This window comes from Manacus vitellinus, unplaced genomic scaffold (genome assembly GCF_001715985.3).
Source record: "Manacus vitellinus isolate BGI_N305 unplaced genomic scaffold, ASM171598v3 scaffold_1_pilon, whole genome shotgun sequence".
Classification (NCBI taxonomy): Eukaryota; Metazoa; Chordata; class Aves; order Passeriformes; family Pipridae; genus Manacus; species Manacus vitellinus.
The window spans coordinates 38,347,742-38,369,908 of record NW_021939396.1 but is presented as its reverse complement, the minus strand read 5'-3'; the positions used below and the strand labels follow the sequence as shown (position 1 = coordinate 38,369,908).

General features: G+C 39.0%; 1 protein-coding gene across 1 annotated transcript; it reads right to left on the bottom strand.

Annotated features, from left to right (window-relative positions):
• Window positions 1-65: 65 nt before the first annotated feature.
• Window positions 66-18,038, bottom strand: LOC103755455 (transmembrane protein 68). The gene is made up of 7 exons (XM_018076287.1): window positions 18,003-18,038; window positions 11,803-12,133; window positions 10,444-10,608; window positions 7,528-7,721; window positions 2,594-2,654; window positions 2,054-2,193; window positions 66-170 (listed from the first exon to the last, which is right to left on the bottom strand). Exons 2-7 carry the CDS (start codon window positions 12,128-12,130, stop codon window positions 66-68), a joined length of 993 nt encoding a protein of 330 aa, XP_017931776.1. The 5' UTR covers window positions 12,131-12,133; window positions 18,003-18,038.
• Between the last annotated feature and the right edge of the window lie 4,129 nt (window positions 18,039-22,167).

The following is a 22,167-nucleotide window of genomic DNA, read 5'->3' as shown; positions in this document are numbered from 1 at the left end:
CAGTGCTGTAGGACATTTTTTTTTTTACTGTATGCTGTAAAAACAACAAAATAAACATAAGCATTCTAATCGCTTTTACGACGTTTATCAAATCGCTCCAGTAAAGCCTTCCATATGTTGCCTGGAAGTGTTTGGTGCTTTCTTATGAGAGCCTGGACAGCAGTCTTTGTCTGAAAAGAGAAGAGAAATTTGCCTTTACAGACCTGCTTATGCATGGAAGAATAGTATAACCCCTGACTTCTCAGAAGTTCAAGAGGCACTGGGAAATTCACTCATAAGATCCAGTCTAAGAAAAAAAATGTCTTTTATATTAGCTAGTTGTCCTACTGACACTTTTCTTGGAAAGGAAAGGAACAAAAACATTGATTGCAGCTTGGATAAGCTCAAATTATTGAGATTTAGTAAAGCTGGGCATTACTAAGCCAAAGTTGCCTTTAACACATACAAACATTAAGTTTTTGTGCAATCCCCATCCCTGAAGGTTTTCATCAAAAATGCTGGTCAAAGCCTGACTAACCTCATCTGATCCCATAGCTGACCTTACTGGCACTAGGAATTTGGAGTGGGAACCTCTGTCTGTCCTTCCCAACATGAATTCCTCTGTAACTGGATCATATACAGCACGCATATAATAAGAGAATTCATAATATTCTCCACATGAGATTCAAATGCAAGTTCAGGAAGAGAATGCATACAATATTCTGTATTTCTAAAAGAAATAAGAAATTATCTCCTTTTGGTTTTCTTTATGTATTTAAGCTTGAAATAAGGGTACTGATCTACTCCACTGATCTACCCCAGAGTCATGGTAGAATATCACTGGGAATATAAGAAAAGAGTAGCTGAACCTTTCCTGACAGGTTCATGTCCTAATTCCTTTCCAGGGCAGGATCCAACAGAGGTCAGCCAGGCACTGCTCACCTCAAACGCCCATTAACCTGCTTTTTTCTTTAAGTAATACAAGGCACAGAAGACCTAACTGTACTCCTGCTGAAGTGGGTGGTGGTCAAAGTGGGTGGCCAAAACCTTGACTTTAACAAAGTAAATCAGCATCATGGGAAATTTCAATTTCAGTTTTGCAGGTACACAAAATACTGTTCCCCCAAAATACAAGAATATAAATAACAGTAAGGGCAGTCATATTGCTTCCAGCCTCCTAAATATGCTAAGACCAAACTCCACAGCTTACTGGGGCAGTTCCCTTATAACAGACCGAACCTGTCTTTCTGGTTTCACTTTTGTGAAGCCCAGAATCTGCAGCAGACCCTTGAAAAAAGGAAAAAAGAAAAAGAAAAGAAAAAAGATGAAAAAAAAAAAAGAAAGGAAAGCTGGCATTCTTGCACCTTTTTGGGAGCAGCAAGGTGTTTTTTCATCAGTGATTCATAACAAGTGTTTTGATCCATGTGCTCCTAGCTCATAGATTTGTTTATGTTTTTGCATAAAGCCCTCTCTTCACCTTCCATGACAAATTTTAAAAACTGTGTTTTCTGTTTAGCTTAATATTTTGAAAAATGCCTAAACTCTGGATCTACAAACGCCTTTATGCTCCTGGGAACCACTGATTTCACCAAGCTATAGGTACTCAAAATATTTTTATATTTTGGATGCAACTCATTTTTTTTAACATTTTTCTTTTGACAATGAGACTGAAGCTCTTGTGGAACTTTTTTTCTAGAGCCCTATGCTATTTAGAGAAGATGCTCAAAGTTATTTGTTATTTATGAAATTTATTTTCATGGTTACTGAAAACTGCACTTAAAACATAGTTTACATCATTTCAGTTATCAAAGTTACCAAAGGCATGGGAGAAACAAAGTTAACACGCCAAGAAGACAGAGTTCACACATTCTGAAAGGATGAGGGCATCCCAATCAACTATTACTATGTCAATACTTACTTGTAGGTATCCCTACATTAAATAATCACGGACCTCAACTGCCCATAGGTTTAACAAGTATATTTGTTTATTGAAGCATGAAAAAACCTAGCTTCAAGTACATATATAAGAGAAGGCAAAGTACATAGCTCAATTTTGCAAGGAGAAATAACTTACCTTTTCAACTAATTCCTCTGTAGTTATATTCGGATCGTAAGGGATTGGCTTCCCAATGTACGTGCGAAATTTGACTGGAAGTCCTCCATATGGAGGAATAAAAGGCAATCGAGTACTTTCATATAACTGTCTAAAAAATCCTGAAATAGTTTAAGGGAGGAAAAAGTGAGATTACAGCCACAGAAAACACAATCCAAACTTGAAATCTGATTAGTGTCGAAGACTTATTAAAAATGCATACTTTATCTGACAGCCAAGAAGTTGTTACAGGATTGAGGTAACTGTCCACCAAAATAAAGCTCAATAGACCTAATAGATCACTGAAATAAGACTGAATTAAAGAATCAAATCACACAGCACAAACCAGTTATGCACAAGCTATTTCCATATCTGAGATACCTCTAACCCATAGCAACTGTGTTAGAAAATGCAAAGCAAGCAGAAGTCTGAAAAGCAAAATCTAAGAAAAAAGTGAGAGAAATCTGAGAGAAAAGTGGAAAAAGCATTCCAAATACTTAAAATATATTTTTAACTTCTTACTTCTTTCTTTAAATGTCCTATAGCCTTCACGGACATTTTGAGTATACATTGGAATGATGGGCTAAGGGATCACAAAAAAAAACCAAAACAGTGGAAATGTTATACCAGGTTTGAATTTATGTCTTAGTGCCTGTTAATGCAGCTAAGAAAATCACTTGAATACAGAAGATAATTATCAGTCAGATAAGTAGCAAACAAGAAATCTTGATATAAAAAATAAACTCAAGAATAGAAATAAAATTCAATTTCTTAGTTCCCACAAATATCTGTTTTAAAGCCACTATCTGTAAGGAAAATTACTGACATTGTATTAGGGTTTATATAACTTTTATGTTATATATTTATTGCAGTACCAATGACTGGAACATAAATGAAGTTTTGCTATTTCCTTGTCTAAAGGTTTCATCACAAGTGGTGAATAGGAGAGTATTCAGTTTGGGAAGTCTAGCAGAAAGCAACTAGACATTCATGGTTGGCTCATCTGCTTCTCAAAGAAGGGTCTCACTGAAGCAGTCACGTTTGGATAATATTTCACTGGAAAATATTTCTGCAGATACCTTAGACAAATAAGGCAATTGTATGTCCTCACTGACCTGGACTACACACCTGCTGGAAGGTGGATACTTAGGCAGTTACAGAACAAGTTCATTTCATTACTGTGACTAAAAAGAAACACACTTGAGATACCTGCACTTGAAGCAGTCACGTCTTACAGCCTGAGGTAAGATTTCACAATTTGTAGACAAACTGACAGTGATTGTATCCATATATGCAATGAGCTTTTTGGCCACTATTGTCCTCTTTCCTTTTTGTAAAACATATTTTGAGCATGTTGTTGGAATTACTTGTCCATAAGGTAATGAAAGAAGACTTTTATGCTGTTAAGAATCATTACCAGAGAACAGAAAACCATAGGACAAGAGAAAAACGAGCAAGAAAACCACCTAAGTAGAGCCTAACAAGTAACTCAAAGTATTGGAAACCACTAAAAGGAAAAAAAAAAACCCTGACAGATAACAAAAATATCAAACACACAAAGTTTTTATGGTAAACCCTTCAGAATGAGAAATTAAGGCAAATTATTAGATATAACCCCTTAAAAATAACCAATAATATCTTTTAAAAACACGTAAGTACTGGATACTAAAAATACCACAGTTGGCTTCAGCTATTGATTGAGTACTGTATGTCTAACACGTAAAATGCTTGAAACCCTCTGTCATACAGACAAAACACTTTAAATTTTAGAAATAGTGCAAGAGAAATATATCTTAGGCTATAAAGAAATCTGGCAGCTACAAAGGCTATTCTCATACAATGATCAGCCATTGAGGTACAGAGTAGGCAGCAACCTTCAGTCCCTAAGCTGGAAAAAACAGGTACACATATAAAATCTTACATTTGTAAAGCAGCACAGTCAGATCTGCAGTAACCCACGGATTTATATCTGCCGTGCTGGAATTGAGTTGGATCACAACCAGTCAGCTTGAAAATCACAGAATCACAGTATAGCTGGGGCTAGAGTGGACCTCTGGAGATCAAGTAGTCCAAACCCCTTGCACATACATGAGAATTTTATAAACCATAGTCTCTGTTTATCTTTTACCAAAATAGAATGGAACCAATTTTTTGACACAGATAAAATTCAGGGATCTTCAGAAACGATCAACCCTCCCCATTAACCTGTCAAACCAAGCCATAGGCAGAGGTATTTCTGAAGGTAAGGGTATTTCTGAAGGTCAGGTCCCTGGCATAGATAAATTTGATGGAGACAAATATATGTCCCAGAGGCACTTTGAGTCATAACATTAAATAGTAACACTCTCCTTCTCTGGCTCCTTAAGCAGAGTAATTGCACAAGATGAAGTGGAAACTGAATGTGGAAACCTTTAGGCAAGGACTGAGGCTGAACCTATCTTCATTGTTTGCTTTTCTTCAACTTTTTCAATGAAAGAACTATTGAACTTCCGTAATATTGTATGAAGAGTGGGAATGTCTATTCATATATAAAGTTGGTTTTGAAATCCCCATTCAAGTCATCTGTGGCAGGTTATTAACCACAATGTAGTCATTTTGAATAAAGTGCGTGTGGTTCTTTGGTTGATGGCTACACCGTATGTAGAATAAATTCAAAAAAGGCCCTTATAATTCTATTTTGCCTTCATTCAGGATCCAAGCAAGTATTATCAAAATATACATGAATTGCTACATTATAGAACAAGTTCTGATAGTTAGATGAGTCAATGCCTGGTCTTTGGTCAACGTACAAGACTATTCTGGTCAGTATTGAAAAGGATGCAGCAAGAACAAACAAACAATCCATTTTAAAATTTGTCAAAAGATGGGATCCAGTTGCTACTTTAATATTGCCTCCTCTACTGTTAAACGCACAGTACTTTTTTTTTTTAAGTGTTTAGTTACCTAAGGTGTGTCCAATCACAGATTTCCAGAGAAATATCAAAGATGCAAGCTAATTACAATGATGCCTATCACACAGGGATCCACTCAAACCTTCTGATCATTAAAAAAAGCCCAAACTGAAGGAGTACAATAATAAGTAATACAAGAGTGCACAGCACTGTAAAGGTAAGATAGGATAGTAGTTGTCAAAGGATAAAATTCTCTCTACCCTCCTGCTAACAGTCCTATATATTACCAAACATTATGCAAATGACCACAGGATCATTTCACACTGAAAGAATCTTATCCTCAATGAATACCCAATTCATTAAATAAAATTTTTTTAAAAACCCACAGATTTTGTCAATAGAAGGTGCTAACAATTTTAGGTACTACTGTTCAGCTATTTCCATGTGCTTCTAAGTTATGTAAAACTGGTAGAATTAAGAGGATTACTAGCGAGGATTTTTGTGATGTGTTTTGATCAGGGTGGCAGTCTATGTAAGGGCACTCAGAGTTTTTTGATTCAATTTTTATTTAAAAAAACCCACAACCTATTACACTGTATTACTGTAAGGTTGCAGGTGAAGGGAAAACATTTGGCAATAGATTGTTCAAATATTTGAAGTAGCTTGAAAATCAGATATGAAAGCAAAATCACTAGAAATCACTCAAGTTGTTAAAGTGACACTTCTTTCTGACTGTTTGAGTATATTATTCACTTAATACATAAGAATACTATAAGGGAATTCAAAATGTCCATATGAATGGACTAAGTTTATCCTATTCACATTCTGGTATTTTCCTAGTAGCAGTGCTGTACGGGCCCGCACAATATATAAAGTATGGAACATTTACCAGCCCACACTTCTGAGAAAAAGGACAGGAAAGGGAACAGAATCACATCAAACATGACTTTTTAAAAGGCCACATAGCAAGACATTGATGTAGAAATAGGTCTCCCAGCCTAAAATTACTTTATCCACTGGGTAAGTGCCCCTAAGTTAATTCTAGTGTTTAGTTATATCCCCACAAAAATTCAGAGATAGAGTTATGAAGAAATATTAACCTGAAGCATGAATTTTGCAACTCCAGGTACTTTGCAGTAGGAGCTATAGCACAAGAGACCAAAACAAAGCTTGAGAAGCAACAGATCGGATGGGGTGAGAAAGAGATATAACTGCACAGAAATCTGAAAGGAATAGTAAGAAATTCAAATTTCATGGGAAGAACTCAACTCCCTTTACAGCTTCTCTTATATAGACAGAAAAGTTTAAGTGGAAGGTCAAAGAGCACTGTAATTGATGAGATATTCATAAGAATGTGAAGTAAAATTGATGGTTGTGCAATTCATGAGAAAGCAGCAGAAAGCTCATGGCAGAACAGATGAAACCTGGATTTGCAGCAGTATTGTCAGACACAAAAAGCCCCAGGTATGTTAAGTCTCAATTAAGGCAGAAAACTTGTATCTAGTGGTGATGGGGATGAGAAGTGGCAGTTAGGAAAAAGCCAGGGTTGCTGTTCATTTAGCTGTATGCTGACCCAAATAAAATAACTTCCTATGAGATACAGGCTCACAGGTGGATTTAGACAGAAGAAGTCAGAGCTACTGGCAGAAGGTTGTATTTGAAGATTATCATCCATATGGAAACTGTAACTGAAACACTGGCCATGTGTATATTGGTGGAGTTCAAACCAATAGAAGCACACCTCTAGAGGATGCTGAGGACCTGATATCAACACTGAACACATTTCAGTGTTCTGTTTTTATATAGAACTAATTCTTCTTTGGTACCACTGACTGAATGCTCATTTGCAACTGGAGAGTATTAGGTCCCACTCCTGGTTTATTTTTAGCCAAATGGAATGCAGCTCAGGTTCCTTAATGTTCCTTAATGTGAATGACAGAATGGTGAGTGAGATGAAAAAACTGCTTCAAAAGTGCCCACATGAGTCAAACTCAGACATTGATGTAGACGTACCTTGGGTTAGCTGATGCTATCTTTCACAAACATGAAGAAAAGTAAGGGAAAGGACAAAATCCTAGATCCTCCCAGAATAAATGAGAAGAAAGATAAAGATAATACATTAAAGAGCCATAAGAAAATGTCTGGGTATATAGAAGCAATTAAGATGTAAGTAGGATGAGAAAAAAAGAATGAAACCTTAGGAGAATCTGGAGAAGGACCACAATGAAGATTTCTGAAGTACAGCCAAGATGAGACACTGGATACCTGCATGATGGAACTGTAGACATGGAACTGCAGAGATGGATGCTTTGCAACAGTCAAGAAAAAGTTCAGTGGTTCCACAAAATCCTTGCTCCTTATGGATTAATGTGCTTGAGTAAAGTGATGTGAAAAGGTAAAGAAATCTTTACTTCTGAACCATGTTTTTTGCCTGGAAGATTTTCCAGCAAATACCCCTAAGCTGCCTTTTATAATGAAGCACGTATGCAAAAGGTATAAACTGGGATTGTTAGTGGTAGTAATAATAATAATAATAATAATAATAATAATAATAATAATACTCACCACTTTTGCATCTAGAGCAACCTGAGCAAAACCTTTTCTATTTCCCCACATGAGCTGGTAACTTTCATCACTGAATAGTGCTTCTCTAACTCCACCTGGTGAGATGGACACCAAGTATCCATTCTTGAGTGCAAGGAGACACTCCTCCCTTGTGCCTGGTATAACACCAGTCACTCTCAATAATAATTTAAGTCCTGCAATAAATAAGTAGCAAATGCATATTATTATAACAGTATATCACAAACACTGCTTGCATGTAGGAACCAGATCACAGCTAAATGAAAATGTACTAGATATATATTTAGACTAAGACAAATTTTTATGAAGGATGTAAGACACTTACAGAGGAAATATTGGCAAAATGACAAAGACATGAAAATATTTTTGCCCAAATGTTATGAAGATGAACCATCTTATCAGGAGCATCTCAATAGACTAATGTTTCCACATGCTATTTTCTATACTTATCAAAACACCCACTATGCAAGCAAAACTTGTGCATCATAGCTAGAAATCTGAAAACAAGTGTCTATTCTTCTCTCCTTCTTTTTATATACTTCAGTACAGGGGAAAAAATCAGTACAATAAAGATTACTGCAAAAATAAATACTTGAGAAGCATTTATTTATTTTAAAAGAAAATGTGATGTTTAACATTTTAAACATTTAGTTTTCCAGTTGTTAAATTGTGTATTTTGTGGTTAAATTGCAAACTATGTGGATCAACTTGGACTGCTGTAAGACTTAAGATGCATGAATGACAGAAGTCAGCAGGGCAATTTCAGCACCACATGAACATTTCAGTCAATCTCCTTCCTCTGTTTCCGTAATTGGGATTTCTCTAAAAGACAGATTTAGAAAGATGGAAGCATTCTATGCTTTCTTATATTATATTCACATTGTAAATATATTGGTTTGGAATTCCCATCCAACTTTCCACAAACAAGCATTTCCTCAATCTGCAAATTCACTGTTTGAACAGCATAATTTGCGAAGAAATTTTTTTATAATAAACGTAAGCAATAACTATGGACTGCCAGAACTGGTGCTTAGCAGTACAACTTTGACAAAGGTCTGCAACAGAAACTTTAGAAGACTATGGAAAACACAGTGCTGAATCTTGTAATTTTATTTAATCTCATTCAAGGTACCACGTTTGATAGATCTTTCTGTCAAAGACAGATGCTGACTTTGTTTAAGCCCTTTGTGAACTCAGATATATATTTTGGTTTTATCCTACAGTCAGGAATGCCATATCCTTATTAAGTGAAGAGGTACTTCGTTTGCTTGGCTTTAAAACTTTTTTAACTGTTAGGGATTATAATGTATCATATAAACATTTTTTCACTTCTTATTCCCCTTTTCCAGATCACACAGAATTTTGCATCCCTCAGTCATTTAAGACTTCTGTCTTATGTACTGTCTCTTCAAAGGAAGCTATGTCAGGCCTCTGATCATCATTGTTCTTTTTTTGTAACTTTATTACTTTGCAGCTACTCTGAGATGTTATTAATTCACAAGAATTCTCCTGTAACTGTGATTAATCCTATAAATAAATTGAACTGAGGTTCAGCATATGTTCATGAGCATTCTTTAAAGAACCTATCCATGAAGTGTAACATTTCTTTGCAAAAAGCAAGTAAATATGGTAGAGCACGTTAGGGAGAAATTATGCTCAGGCTATTACTTTTAGCCACATTTTCTACTAATGCAATGGAGAGGTCTGATCTCAATTATTTGTGGTCTTTTTTACCAAATGCCTTTTTGTAGCCTTTTTATAGGTTGACACCATATTTGGCACCTTCTGTTCCTCTAGCATGAACATAATTCAAACAATATGTTATGCAGACACCAATAGTCCAGAAATTGCACAGCTAAGTGTGTAGCACAGATTTTTATTAAAAATGTATAGTACACCATTGTCAGGACTTAGTAACAGACACTTCAATTTGAAACAGCACTCTCTTATTTATCCCTTAAAAAGAGTCTCTGTTGCAACATTTTGCTAAGCTTTCTCTTCTTTTGTGGGTACTGTAAAAAGCCAGTCTTCTCTTGACAACTTCATACTTCTGATGTGCTTAGTACCACTTAGTACCTACTAAATGCACTTGTAAAAAATTGTCATCTTTCTAGGGGTACCTGAACATGGTTTTCACATCAAACTTGCTTCATACTACTTGTTTTCAGTGTTTGAACAAAACTTCCTTTTCTGAAGAGTATCCTTCTACTTCTAAATAGATTCCTTTACTCTTTATTATTATAATAGCTTTTAATATAAGTAGTATAAAGGTTCCTTGAAATAATCTCCCTGATATTCCTTTGGGATGCTCTTCTTTATGCTTTGTTTTTATAAAATTGACATTTTTTTGTTTCTCTGTATCTTCTCCTTTTCATTATGGAATTTTTCTTTCTTTCTTTCTTTCTCAGTGTACAGTGTGTTGAATATATTGTGGTGGCCAGTATTACAGAGCTCTCTTCAAGAGTAAAATCTTCAACAAAGTCATACTCCACTGCAATGCCTACCCAATGTAGAGGGCAAGTAGGTAACTGATATCCTACCATTCCCTGAGCTCTTCTGCACTTCATAACCCACTGCTGACCACTCAGCACTAGATCAATAATAGAGTCTTACCCAGCACTTTCTACTGAGGCGTGACATTACATCTCAAAAGGAATTTAAATCTATTCATTGGTTCTGGAGGGTTTACCAATGTTTTCACTGAAATGACAGGACATTCTACCTGTTTGTCCTGTTACATCTACTAAGTTCTTGTTTAAAAGTCTAAAAGCAGTCTTTTAGTTTGAAAGCTCTCTTTAAAGCGTAGCAAAGTGTTTAAAATCAAAACCAAAGTTCACCAAAACTAGCAACAGGTTGGGTGAATCCAGAATGCTTAAATACAAGGGAACATGTTTTTACCTGGTAAACGAAAGACAAAATGATCAGCTACTGACAGACAAAGTCTTTTCTTCCAGAGAAACAGCCTCGACAAAAAGTAAAGGTAGTCTACAGGAATAGCTCCATGGTAATACACAAGAATGCCTGGTCCTTCTGGTAGGTTTTCCACACCATGAAGCTCATAACCTGTTTGGAATGGAAAATATTACACTGACAATGATATCTGTTAATCATATGGCAGTTTAAAGAAAACCATTTACTGTCCTTTGTTAAATGACTTCCAGAGAGTTGTGAAAGTCTCTGCAGTAGCATTTAAAATAATTAGGTTCTGTATCAGGCAGAATGAAGAGTTTGGGATTTTACATAATAAAATGTTTCTATTTTTGAGAATGGTGAGATGTTTAAATTAAAACCACAATCTGTAAGAATTCCAAAGAGAGGTTCTCTACAAGAGAGTGAAATGTATTCACTTCACAGTGGGAGGGAATTTCCTCACAGACATGGACTTCTATGAATCCTTGTCCTGGCTCTTCCTACGTTTGAGTTAGGTTTTAGGTGGAGCCAGATTAGAAGGCTAATGTATACAAAGACGTGGGAAAGTCATAGCTTCTGCCAACTAAGAGCTGTGTTCCATCTTGTCTGCCTGCATCTCCATCCCTGCTACAGCTCCTGTCATGAGCTGTTTGGATGGGATTGGAGCAGGTAGAGACCTAGGAAGAAGTGAAGAAATTTTTATATCCAGGATGTTCAAAGATTAAGGGAAAAGCATAGCAGGATAGCAACACAGCTATTAATCTTCATCCTTAGAATGGTAAAGTTACCTTGTGATAGTCTTAAACCACGTCTGTGGAAAGAACAAGAGCCTAGCAGGCTGCTGAGGATTTTCCTACGGAGTGGGGTGTGTTGAAAGTATCTGAAGGTTGAGTGTAATGATTCTGTAAAGTCAGGTTAGTTTTTAAATTCTGACACAGTACAAACTTAGATGTGATATCTAATTACTTCTTCATCCATATAGCTCTTAAAATTATTTTTAATTGTCACAACACAAAGTAGTTTTTACCAACTAAAAATACAGTAATTACATTTCCAACTAGAACTAACATCAACACTGCATTTCACTCTGATACCATATACAGAGAAATGCACCTGCCTATCCACTTAAGAGAAATTTACCCCATATTAATTAATTTCTCCCTTTCATTCTGCTTATTCTATATTGCAATCAGTCTTCGAGACAGAAACGTTTGGGTTAGATGCCATACAAAGTACAATAAATGTAATTTATTTGCATCCATTTGGAAGAAAAAATTAAAATTAAAACTACTGTGTATTTACTACTTACTGTAATTCAAAGCTTCAGACAAGTCATGTCATACTTACCATGCCATATTCTTGCATATATATCCCAAAAGCTTGCTATGGTTTTCCTTGCTCTGTCCCAAACATCACTCAAGGGATCTGCTTCTAACTCACTGTTCCTCTGATATATTAAAAGTGAAATATTAGAAAGGTAAATGAAAAAGCCAATTGTTAAAGGAACTATAAAAAAAACTAATATTGCACTAATTGTGAGTGAGGCAATGATCAAATGAAAAAGGTATTGCTTCAGGAACTCCACAACAGTCCATTCTTCCAGTCCGTAGACAAGGCAGCTGAGGTCGGTCATTGGTATCGGTCCTGAAGTGCAGGATTCTTTTCCACCTATCATGTCCTGCATGGAGAAGGAAAAAACTCAGCTGTAGTTTCTAATCATGGAAGTTTCTCAATTTAGGCAAAAAGCTTTCTGTAGGTACACCTGATGCCTATTTTGGCATAGCACAGGTTCAAACATTTTGTCTCTGTCATGCTAAGATAGCTGCTGGCTATGAGATTACTGTATGTGTTTATGGATCCTTTTTATACAGCTAGATAATATGGGCTAAAAGGAGAAGGGCTGGAGTCCAAAGAAGCCTTAGGATCCCTACAACATGGCTGATCAGATTATTTCTCTGTGTAAGTGTAGCTTACATTTTAGAATCTCAGCAGAGGGTAAGTGGTAAGTATTTTCAGCAGTTAGCCAAGACTGCTGCCAGAGGTGCAGGCTCTCCCCATCCTCTGCAGAGAGTCCAGCCTAGGCTTCTGCTCCCTCCCCTTTTGGCAGTAAGGGGATCAAACAGCAGAGTGAGCAGCTGAAGGGCCAGCAAGCAAAACCAGGGCAGTCGTGGCTCCTTCACAAGGCCTGTAAGTGCCTGGGGCAGCATTTGGTATTGCTGGGAGCACTGGGAAAAGCAGCTCTTCACCCCTCATCCATACAACAATTCCAATACACCCTTCTTTCCAATCTTCCAGCCCTAGCAAGGGCCAAGAGGGCTCCATGGCCTTACTGACACGTTTGCCACATGGAGCTCTCAAGTTAGTCTGTTCCTACAGTGGACCCTCTCAGCCTAACAACAGGTAGTGGTTACCCTGGAATGCAAGAGCACTTCAGCACCCCTGGCTGCTTTTAAGATTTTTGAGCGTTAGCCGGAGACTTAAACATTGCAATCCAGTTCAGTAATCCATAACTGAATACAGATTTTATTTGCCTCAATCAGGCTGCTACTTGTTTAACAAGTTTTCTGCTCCAACACCAGAACAAGTACGTACAAGAAACAAATCGTAATTGCCACAGTCAGTGCCAGGATCATAAAACACAGCAAGCCCAGACTTTTCTAACTTTATGTCTTCAGCTGCACACTTACATGAGCAAACCTGCTGCACCTAATCACTCCACTTTTGCTTTCCTTCTTTGAAGCCCTGGGTAGAATATAGGGGTGGACTGGTATAAAGCACAGCTCCCTTCAGAATTACGGATGAGAAGGAGTACAGCAAACAGCAAAAGCAAAAGGCAGCCACAAACAAACACTAGAGTCTAACATTCAGTAAGGCAAGCAAGCCCCATGACAAGCCCTGTGCACTGAGTAGCTGCAGTAGCTATAAATTTGGTCTTCCACATTCCAATGAAATCTGTCCTTATCTTAAACCCTTCAAACTCCATACTGGACACCAAAAAGGACCATTGTGGTTTAACCCCAGCAGGCAGCTGAGCACCACAGAGCCGCTTGTTCACTTCCCCCTGCAGCGAGATGGGGGAGAGAATCAGAAGAGAATCTCTTGGTGTAAGACAAAGACAGTTTCATAGGCAGAGTACAAGCTGGAAGGATAGTAAACTAGGAGCTCAAAGGAAGTACATGCTGTATTAAAAGATGCTCAGCATGGTGTAAACAAAAGAAAGTCACAAGAATTAATACAGAATTGTTTATATCCTGATGAGTGTTTATATCCTTTATATGCCTGACTAAGATATAGGAAAATCTAGAAACTGTCACTGAAAAGCGATTTTATCAATAACATCAAGCAAAAAAATGAACAGTCTGCATGATTCAGACATTAAAATCTCTGCTGAGACAGTGTTCAAGAAGGATAAAGCTAGTGGTGTGGTGCTACTCTACAGTAAGTTTTTAATTGCTTAAAGTTGCTGATAAGAGCACGGACTACAAATCCTCAATGCGTGCAAAGCATGCTATGCTGACAGAGCCCAGGAGATCACATTAATGGCCTGTCTCAGGATACTGAATCAAAAATACTGAGCAGTACCTGGAATAACTCATTCAGCCTGCAACAGAGGGTGAAGGAAGTGAGTAGATTTTGCATCATTATGGGGGCTTCAGATCTGGAACTGAGATTAGTACAGCCAGTACCAAAACTGTCTTAAAATCACAGATAAAATATCCATATCCACAGTAAGTACATCAATAGTAACCCCTTTATGATATGGGGATTAATTTGGATATATGGATCACTGGTGAACAAGAGATCGTATAATCAATCTACCAACACTTTAAAGATTAACAGGTACCTTCTTGTACCTAACATTCATTTTAAAACCACCTGAAATTCCCTCTGGCCCCCGATATTCATTTCTAGTAACTTGAAAGACTAGAGATAATCCACAGGATTGGAACAGATTTAAGATTATTCGTAAACCCTCAAACACAAGTAATTGCAGACTCGGCAGCCAGATAAACTTCTGGCAAGATAACTGAGAAGCTGGTATGTGATGAAGGTCACTGATACCACCCTACAATTTTGTGGGAAACAGACCTTGTAAACAAATTCACCACCATTCTTTGAAGGAAGTAGAGGTTTCATAGCTTGTGCAAGTGTCATGCACATACAGTTTTACAGGGGCTTCTCAAAGAGTCACTTTAAGCCACATATAAGCTGCTACTTGAAAGTTGCCAGCCCCTTCCACCAGCCTCTTGCTGTATGTTCTCACCCCCAGGTTGGTCTCCAACAAATCAGCTTGGCTCCCTGCTAACAGGATGCCTGTGAAAATGCTGGCACAAGCAAAACCAGCCTTGGGAACAGCCCAAACTTAAGTTGGCCTACGGGTATTATGCAAGAATATTACTGATGATGCTTGATAGCTCTTTTAAATGGAGCACATATGAAATGGATGATGTCATCAACTAACATGACGAAAAAATATCCATCAGTGGCAGAATCTCCACCAAATAAGAACTGAGTCTACATCCTACATTATTCAGTATTTTCTGAATTTTCTTCTATTATTAATAGGATGTTTACATTGATCAGTGTAAACAATGTAACATCCCATTGATTCCTCTTCCTCCATCCCAATTTTTATCTAACAGAAAATCACTTGCTGGCTGGAAGATCACTACCTTTAACCTTGTTTGCTCACAGACTACAGTATAAATGAAGACTTTAACTTATTTATTTCTGATTTTAAGGTCAATGTAGACACTGAAAAAAGCTTTAGAAAGAAAATAAAATACTTCAATGTGCAAAATCATACTTTTAAAAAAGCTACAAAACAGATTTTAACAGTACAGATTGGACCAAAGACACCCACAAGTAGTTGGGCACACATGGAGTGAGTTCACCTCCTGCCAGCTAGTCTGGGTGGGTGGGATACAAGCTAATTCAACATCATTCCAGTTGAATCCAAGAGTGGAGAAAGAATAAATGATTGATAAATTGAGGAAAAACTAGAAGTGGTATGGCTTTTTCTGGAAATTGTTTGCTCAACCATGGTTCAGTTCCTTCTCACTCAGTTCAGTGGTACACTACCTCCAATAATTCATAATGAAAGAATGAACTTTGATCACTGAACCGTGGACCCTGGTTTTTGGACCATATGATGTGAGTCACATCATTCCTCTTTAATGCCACTATAGCATCAAAGGACTACAACAGGACAGGACTTCTATTTTTCCATGTTCTACTGGCTCTCACCAGTCCCTTGCTGAAACCACAAACACAGTTTCGAAGCTTTCTTTCTATCAAACACCATATAGGAAGTTACTACATTTGAGTGCCTATTGCAAGGCTACTACTAAAAACCTTCTTGATCGTGCACTAGGAGACAATGCAAGAGTGTTACTGCAACATATTTGCTCATAACTGTTTTTGTTACTCATTGCCCTAAATGTCAATATTTAAAAGAGAAATTTTTCTTATGCTTTTATCAAATCTGAGCCAGGAGCAGCTGCAATGTTCTTCAATACTGAATATCCTATAAAAGGTTAACAAGTGGGTATAGTATTTTATTATTGAAAAAAAACCAAACATTTTTTAAATTGTCTACATTTTTTTCATCTTATCGAGTGATGGACTTAGAGCTACTGTTCTGAGTGATTTCATTGTTCTCTACAACATGTGCGTTGACATATGAGGTATTTGTTTGGGCTCCACCTATAAAGCACATCGAATTCCAGAGTAACAGCTTTATCTATAACATAAATTACAGATGATATCAGAGAGAAATTAAACTATTGTCTCCCTACTTAAAGGGGAGCTCCCCTTTCAACAAAAGTCTCCTACAAGTTGTTCAGATCCTGAGCTCTTGATGAAGCATCATTTGTTGATAAGGATAATCTTACCAACACTATAATCCCAGGGAAGAACAAAGCTGTCACAAGAGACCTATTACAACAAAATTAAAACCTTGTATCTGGCTTTCAACAATGACTGAAGGATTATAATCTTGGTCTTGATGCTCACCAGTTTGCTCCTGGCAGTAGTATAGCAGAGCATAGTGGGAAGATCAGTGTAAAGTAACTGCAGACTCTTCTAGAGATTATTTTTTGACACCTGCTCTCTTGTGGCAGGCTCCTACTCTTTCATTAATCTCAACTGCTCTGTTTCACAAGGGGAGTCATCGAACAGTTACAGTTCTGCATCTTACCTTTCAATGTAAATGACATTCCAGTTTTACATTTCCTGGATGTTTTGTGGCAGTTTCATGGAAAATTACTCTCTTGCTGATCTCACCCTGTCAACACCCACTTTATTTGGCTCCATAAATCCACCCTACTTGTACACTCCTATGTTTCTAGAGCTTTCCCTATCTTCAGTACATCCACCCCAAAAATGAAGGGTCTATCCCCTCAGGAAAGAAACTACAAGCAATTACAGTGCCCAGTATCCCAGCTTTTCACAGACATTCCACCTTTTGCACACACTGAGGATACCTAACCTGGAGTATTGTTTCACATTTACAGCCTCAGCAAATCTGGGTAACTGAATTCCCACTCAGGTTTGATTGAGCATGTGGAAATCAGGCACTACCCTGACCGAGCATACTTGCTCAGCTCAATTCCCAGAAATGTGGCAGTTAAAAGCTGGAATAATAAAATCATAGACTCATAGAATGTTTTGAGTTGGAAGGGACCTTAAAGATCAGCTGGTTCCAGCTATGGGCAGGGACATCTTCCACTAGGTTGCTCAATGCCCCATTCAGCCTGGCCTTAAACACTGCCAGGGATGGGGCATCCACAACTTCTCTGGGCAACCTGGTCCAGTGTCTCAGCACTCTCACAGTAAAGTTCTTCCAGATATCTAACCTAAACCTGCCCTCTTTCAGTTTAAATCATTCCTCCTTGTCACTACATACCCAAACAAAAAGTCCATCTCCAGCTCTCTCGTAGGCCCTCTTCAGATACTGGAACACTGCCATGAGGTCTCCCAGGACCTTTCTCTTCCTCAGGCTGAACAATCCTAACTCTGTCAGCCTGTCTTCACAGGAGAGCTGCTCCAGCCCTCTGATCATCTTTGTGGTCCTTCTCTAGCCCCAACAGGTCCATGTCTTTACTGTGCTGAGGACCCCAGAGCTGGATGCAGTACTCCAGGTGATGTCTCACACCTGGAGCAGACTACAGGGGCAGAATCACCTCCCTTAGCCTGCTGGCCACCCTTGTGATGCAGGCCAGGATATGGTTGGCTTTCCGAGCTGCGAGCACACACGGTCGGGTGTATGAGGAGCAGGATCTGAGTTCAGTGCTGGTACCCGTCCTGCTCAGGCACAAGTAAAATACAGCAAGCGCCTTTTCCTCCACCTGGAAACGTCATTTAACGTTTCCAAACGTCAACACTGAGAAGACTCGGGCGGTTTCTCCCATTTCAGGCGCTCAGGGACCCTCCCCCGTCGCCGGCTCCCCGCGGGGCGACAGAACCTCCCCCTCCGCCCCGTCCGTCCCGTCCGTCCCGTCCCGTCCCGTCCCGTCCGTCCCGTCCCGTCCCCCCACCCCGCTCACCTGCCCTGAGCGATCGCGCCGTCCCCCGGACCCCGCGGATGGGGCCCCGTCCCGGGATAAACGCGCTGCCACCCCCGCGTCAGGGACGAGGAGGCGGGGCTGGGCCTGGCAGCACCAGTGGGCTGCGCGCTCAAATCTCCATTTTTAATTCTTCAACAATAAAAATCTTTGGGCGGGCGCCGGGGGCCCCGCCCTGGAGCGCAGGGGTGGAGACGCCGCTTCCCATCACCGGAGGACAGGGGAGACGCGGAGTCTTCGGTGCAGTTCCCTGGTTGGAAAAGAGAAGCCTCCCCGGGACGTGCTTCCAGCCAATTCATGTCTACGTTGATTAAGAAAACTTTCAGAGTGTCATTGACTGCTGAGTTGAGAACATATTTTTGCAAAGAGAATGGTTTTGAGAATGGTTTTGCAAAGGAAAGAATCTCTTCAGAAAGTTTAGGAGAACTGTGTGCCACACAGACTTGAGGTATAATTAAAGTAATACAGAGATGGACTGTGCTATTGTGGCTAAATTAAGCAGAGGAAACCTGAAACATAAAAAATACCTTTATGTTGTACTGTTGTTCACACTATCGCTTATGTGACAGAGGTATTATTGAGACTGATAAGACCAATAGGTACCACTTTTAAAGTTCAGAAAATCATTAATCCAACCTGTTTAAGACAATTGATAGAATTTCATTGATTTGATTTGATTTGATACAGAACAAGAAACTGAGGAATAACGGTGACTTGCTGTCGGGGTTTGTTCTGCTGATTGAAAATATTCAGTAATACTGTAAAGGAGATTTCCAACGCCTGTCCATTAGGATTTATTCCCAAAGAGGATTCTTCAGCATCAAGACTTCCTCCGAACTTTTGAGAGGCTTGCTTCAGCAGACACAAGCAATTAGCTTGCCACCTGCTCTTCAGAAGACTCGGAGGATAGCAAGCACTGCTCTAGTCTCAGCATCTCCTCTTAACATCCACATTCATCCCAGTTGCAGCCCTTGCATGGCTCCCATGAAATAAAACACGTGCCTGCAGTACATTTCTTCCCACACATGCACTATGCTGTAGCTGTGGTTCAAGGGAAGTAGTTACAAACCTGCAAAAAACCATCCACCGGAGATGCTTTCCTATTGGCTTCTGGCTACTATGACTCAAGACAGACTTGTTCAATAAAAGCTTCTCTTGTGAGGGAAGAAAAGACTTGATATTTCCTGTCTAGCATGAAGCAGCAAATCATTGGAGAAGTGGTTTTGCTAGTAGAGAGGTCAGTAGAATGCAGATATAAAGTCTTTATGTGGCAAAAGTACATTTAGATGACCAGTGCAGATAAAGTGTTGCAGATAACACTTACTGGGCAACACCAAATGTAGCTGAAATAAAGTATTTTTTTTTGTTTGCATGCATATATCATCATCATGGCTGGGCTTTGCGAACGAAGATTTGGGGAGGGCCCTACCCACGTTTGTTGCAAGCACGTTGGTGGCTAAAAAGACCAAAACAAGATAGATGTGTCTGGTTGCAAAAGGCACAGCAGAAAGACTCCTTAGGTGGTATATTCTGCAAGGCACGATTCTTTCTGCGTTCTTTTCTCCTCAAGGGTGATCCTGCGTGCTTTCTCAAAAGCATCAGCAGCATTGAAGATAACATGTCTCCAGACCTCCTGATTGGAGGCCAGAGTAGACCAGTTATGTTGATCAATATGGCCAAGGCTGAGATGTTGTTTCAGGGAGTCCTTGTATCTTCTCTTCGGGGCTCCTCTCTTGTGGCAGCCGGTGGCAAGTTCACCATAAAGCAAGATCTTAGGGAGGCCGTGGTCCTTCATCCTGGAGATGTACCCTGCCCAGCGCAGCTGTGTTCTCAGCAACATGGCCTCAATACTTGTGACTGCTGCTTGTACTAGAACTGATGTATTGGTCACATAATCTGACCAGTAGATGTTTAGGATTGTATGTGTATATATATGTATATATGCACGTGTATACATTTCCTTGTATTTTCATGATGGTGTACTGTCGTGCAAAGAGTCTGGATAGAAATGCAAGAACAAAAACTGCTGTTGAAGAACAGAACTAGAATGAAATAACAGCCATGATAATACAGATATTGAAAAATGCATTGGAATAAAGAGTACTGAATAGCATAGTGTGATAAAAAAAATTGCTTTGCTATCTTTGCTTTGACTTCTAATTTTTTTTCTTGCAAGTCATCTTGAAGAAAACTGTATTAGACTTTTTCAGAGTATCATTAGGAATCCAATAGGGGCCTCTAGCAGCAGATTTGGATATGAAGAGGGATTTCTAGTGATAGACAAAACTACTCTGAGAAATTCATGTCATTATATGAAATCAGAATTTAGGCATTTGAATCTCAGGGAGTGGGAAAGTATATTACAGAGGTACAAAATTTGAAACAGTCTGGAATTTTTAGGCAAAACAATGGTCAAAAGTTTTAGAAAGAAGATTCAAAAATACCTACCAATACCTAGTGTACAATGTGTACTATCATGACTGTAAAGTTTCTATGAGAAATGGAGTTAAAAGAACTGATTGGTGTAATAAACTGTATCTTGTGAATCAGGAGCATATGTTAAACTTCACCTAAAAATAAAAGTAGCAACCAAGGTGAGATAGAAATAAAAAATTAATAGGGCTGAAAAACTACTTTGCTCTAATTTTGAATTAAGGTAACGAGATGGAGAACTGGCAGATTGATACTAAAGATCACTAAGCTGGGAAGGAGTGTTGACATGCTGAAGGGTAGGAAGGCTGTACAGAGGGGTCTGAACGATTGTGCAAGACAAACGGTATGAGGTTCGATAAGGCCAAGTGTCTGGTCCTGTATCTGAGTCACAACCACCCCATACAGCCCTACAGGCTGGGGGCAGAGTGGCTGGAAAGCTGTCTGGTGAAAAAGGACCTGGGCATGCTGGTCAACAGCAGCTGAACAGGAGCCAGCAGTGTGCCCAGGTGGCCAAGAGGGCCAATGGCATCTGACCTGTATCAGCAATATTGTGGCCAGTGTGCACTAGGGCAGGGATTGTCCCCCTTATTCAGCATCAATGAGGCCACACCTCAAATCTTGTGATCCCTCTTCTCCCAAGTAATGAGAGAGATGAAAATGTCTCAAGTTGTGCCTGGGGAGATTTAGATTGAATATTAGGAAAAATTTCTTCACTGAAAGGTTTATCAAGCACTGGAACAGGCTGCCCAGGACAGTGGTGGAGTCACCATCCCCGGAGGTATTTAAAAGACATGTAAATGTGGTGCATAGGACATGGTTCAGTGGTGGATTTGGCAGCATTAGGTTAATGACTGGACTCAATCACAAAGATCTTTACTAACCTAAATGATTGTGATTCTATGCTTACTATAAAATGACCATTTGTGTTTGGAGGCTGTAAAGTTTTTTAGTAAAAGAAAGTGATTACTTGGTGTTGTTTTTAAAAAAGTGCCTCAGTCTTGTTTCCTGTTTTTTAATACTTGCTTGGGCATGAATACTAAGACCTAAACAGGATTAGTAATTGACCCTGTCCTGGAGCATGGCCTTTGTGGCATGTTGGCCTTTGTGTGTCCTTAGGACTGGCTCCTACTTTAGCCAGTAATGTTGTAGAGTGATGGGAAGAGATGACTGTGTTGAAGGTCTCAAATTTCAATAAGCTGAACTTGAAATCTTTTTTTTTTGTCTTCTTCAAAATCGTTATTCTAGACATATCAATCATTGATGCTACAATGTGGGAATCAGGATAGTACCACAGCTGTGGGATTGTTTGCAGGCAGGCTTGGAAGCTGAAGAGGTGGGATCCAAGACAGAGAATAATTATTTTTTATTTTCTAGAAGAGATGTTTCACTGATGAAGATAAAGAAAAGGAGCTATTTCTTTAGATCCTGAAGGAAACATTCCCGAATAACATTCTGGGAAAGCTGTTAGATGGATTGAATTTGCTGACTGTAGATGGTGTAAGGAGCTATATTGCTCAGGCAAGGCAATCTGGACATTAAGTATGAAAGCTTGTTCTGTTTTTGCCTACATAAAATCAGAAGTCAAGCCAGACTCTGCCTGAGGGTTCAACCTTAGCCTGTGCTTGCAAATATCGTGTCTGTCCTGGAGGAAGACAAAAAGTCACTTGACATTAAGTTCCAGTGGCCTAAAAACTCAGTTCATTTGCCCTGAAGC

Bases quoted from the DNA above. Each gene is read 5' to 3' on its own strand.
- LOC103755455 (XM_018076287.1), bottom strand. From the start codon at position 12,130: ATGATAGGTGGAAAAGAATCCTGCACTTCAGGACCGATACCAATGACC. The intron at 7,722-10,443 runs GTAAAAACATGT...TATTTATTGCAG, and splicing joins TTTTGTCTTTCGTTTACCAG to GACTTAAATTATTATTGAGA. The intron at 171-2,053 runs GTAAGTTATTTC...TTCTCTTTTCAG, and splicing joins CAGAGGAATTAGTTGAAAAG to ACAAAGACTGCTGTCCAGGC.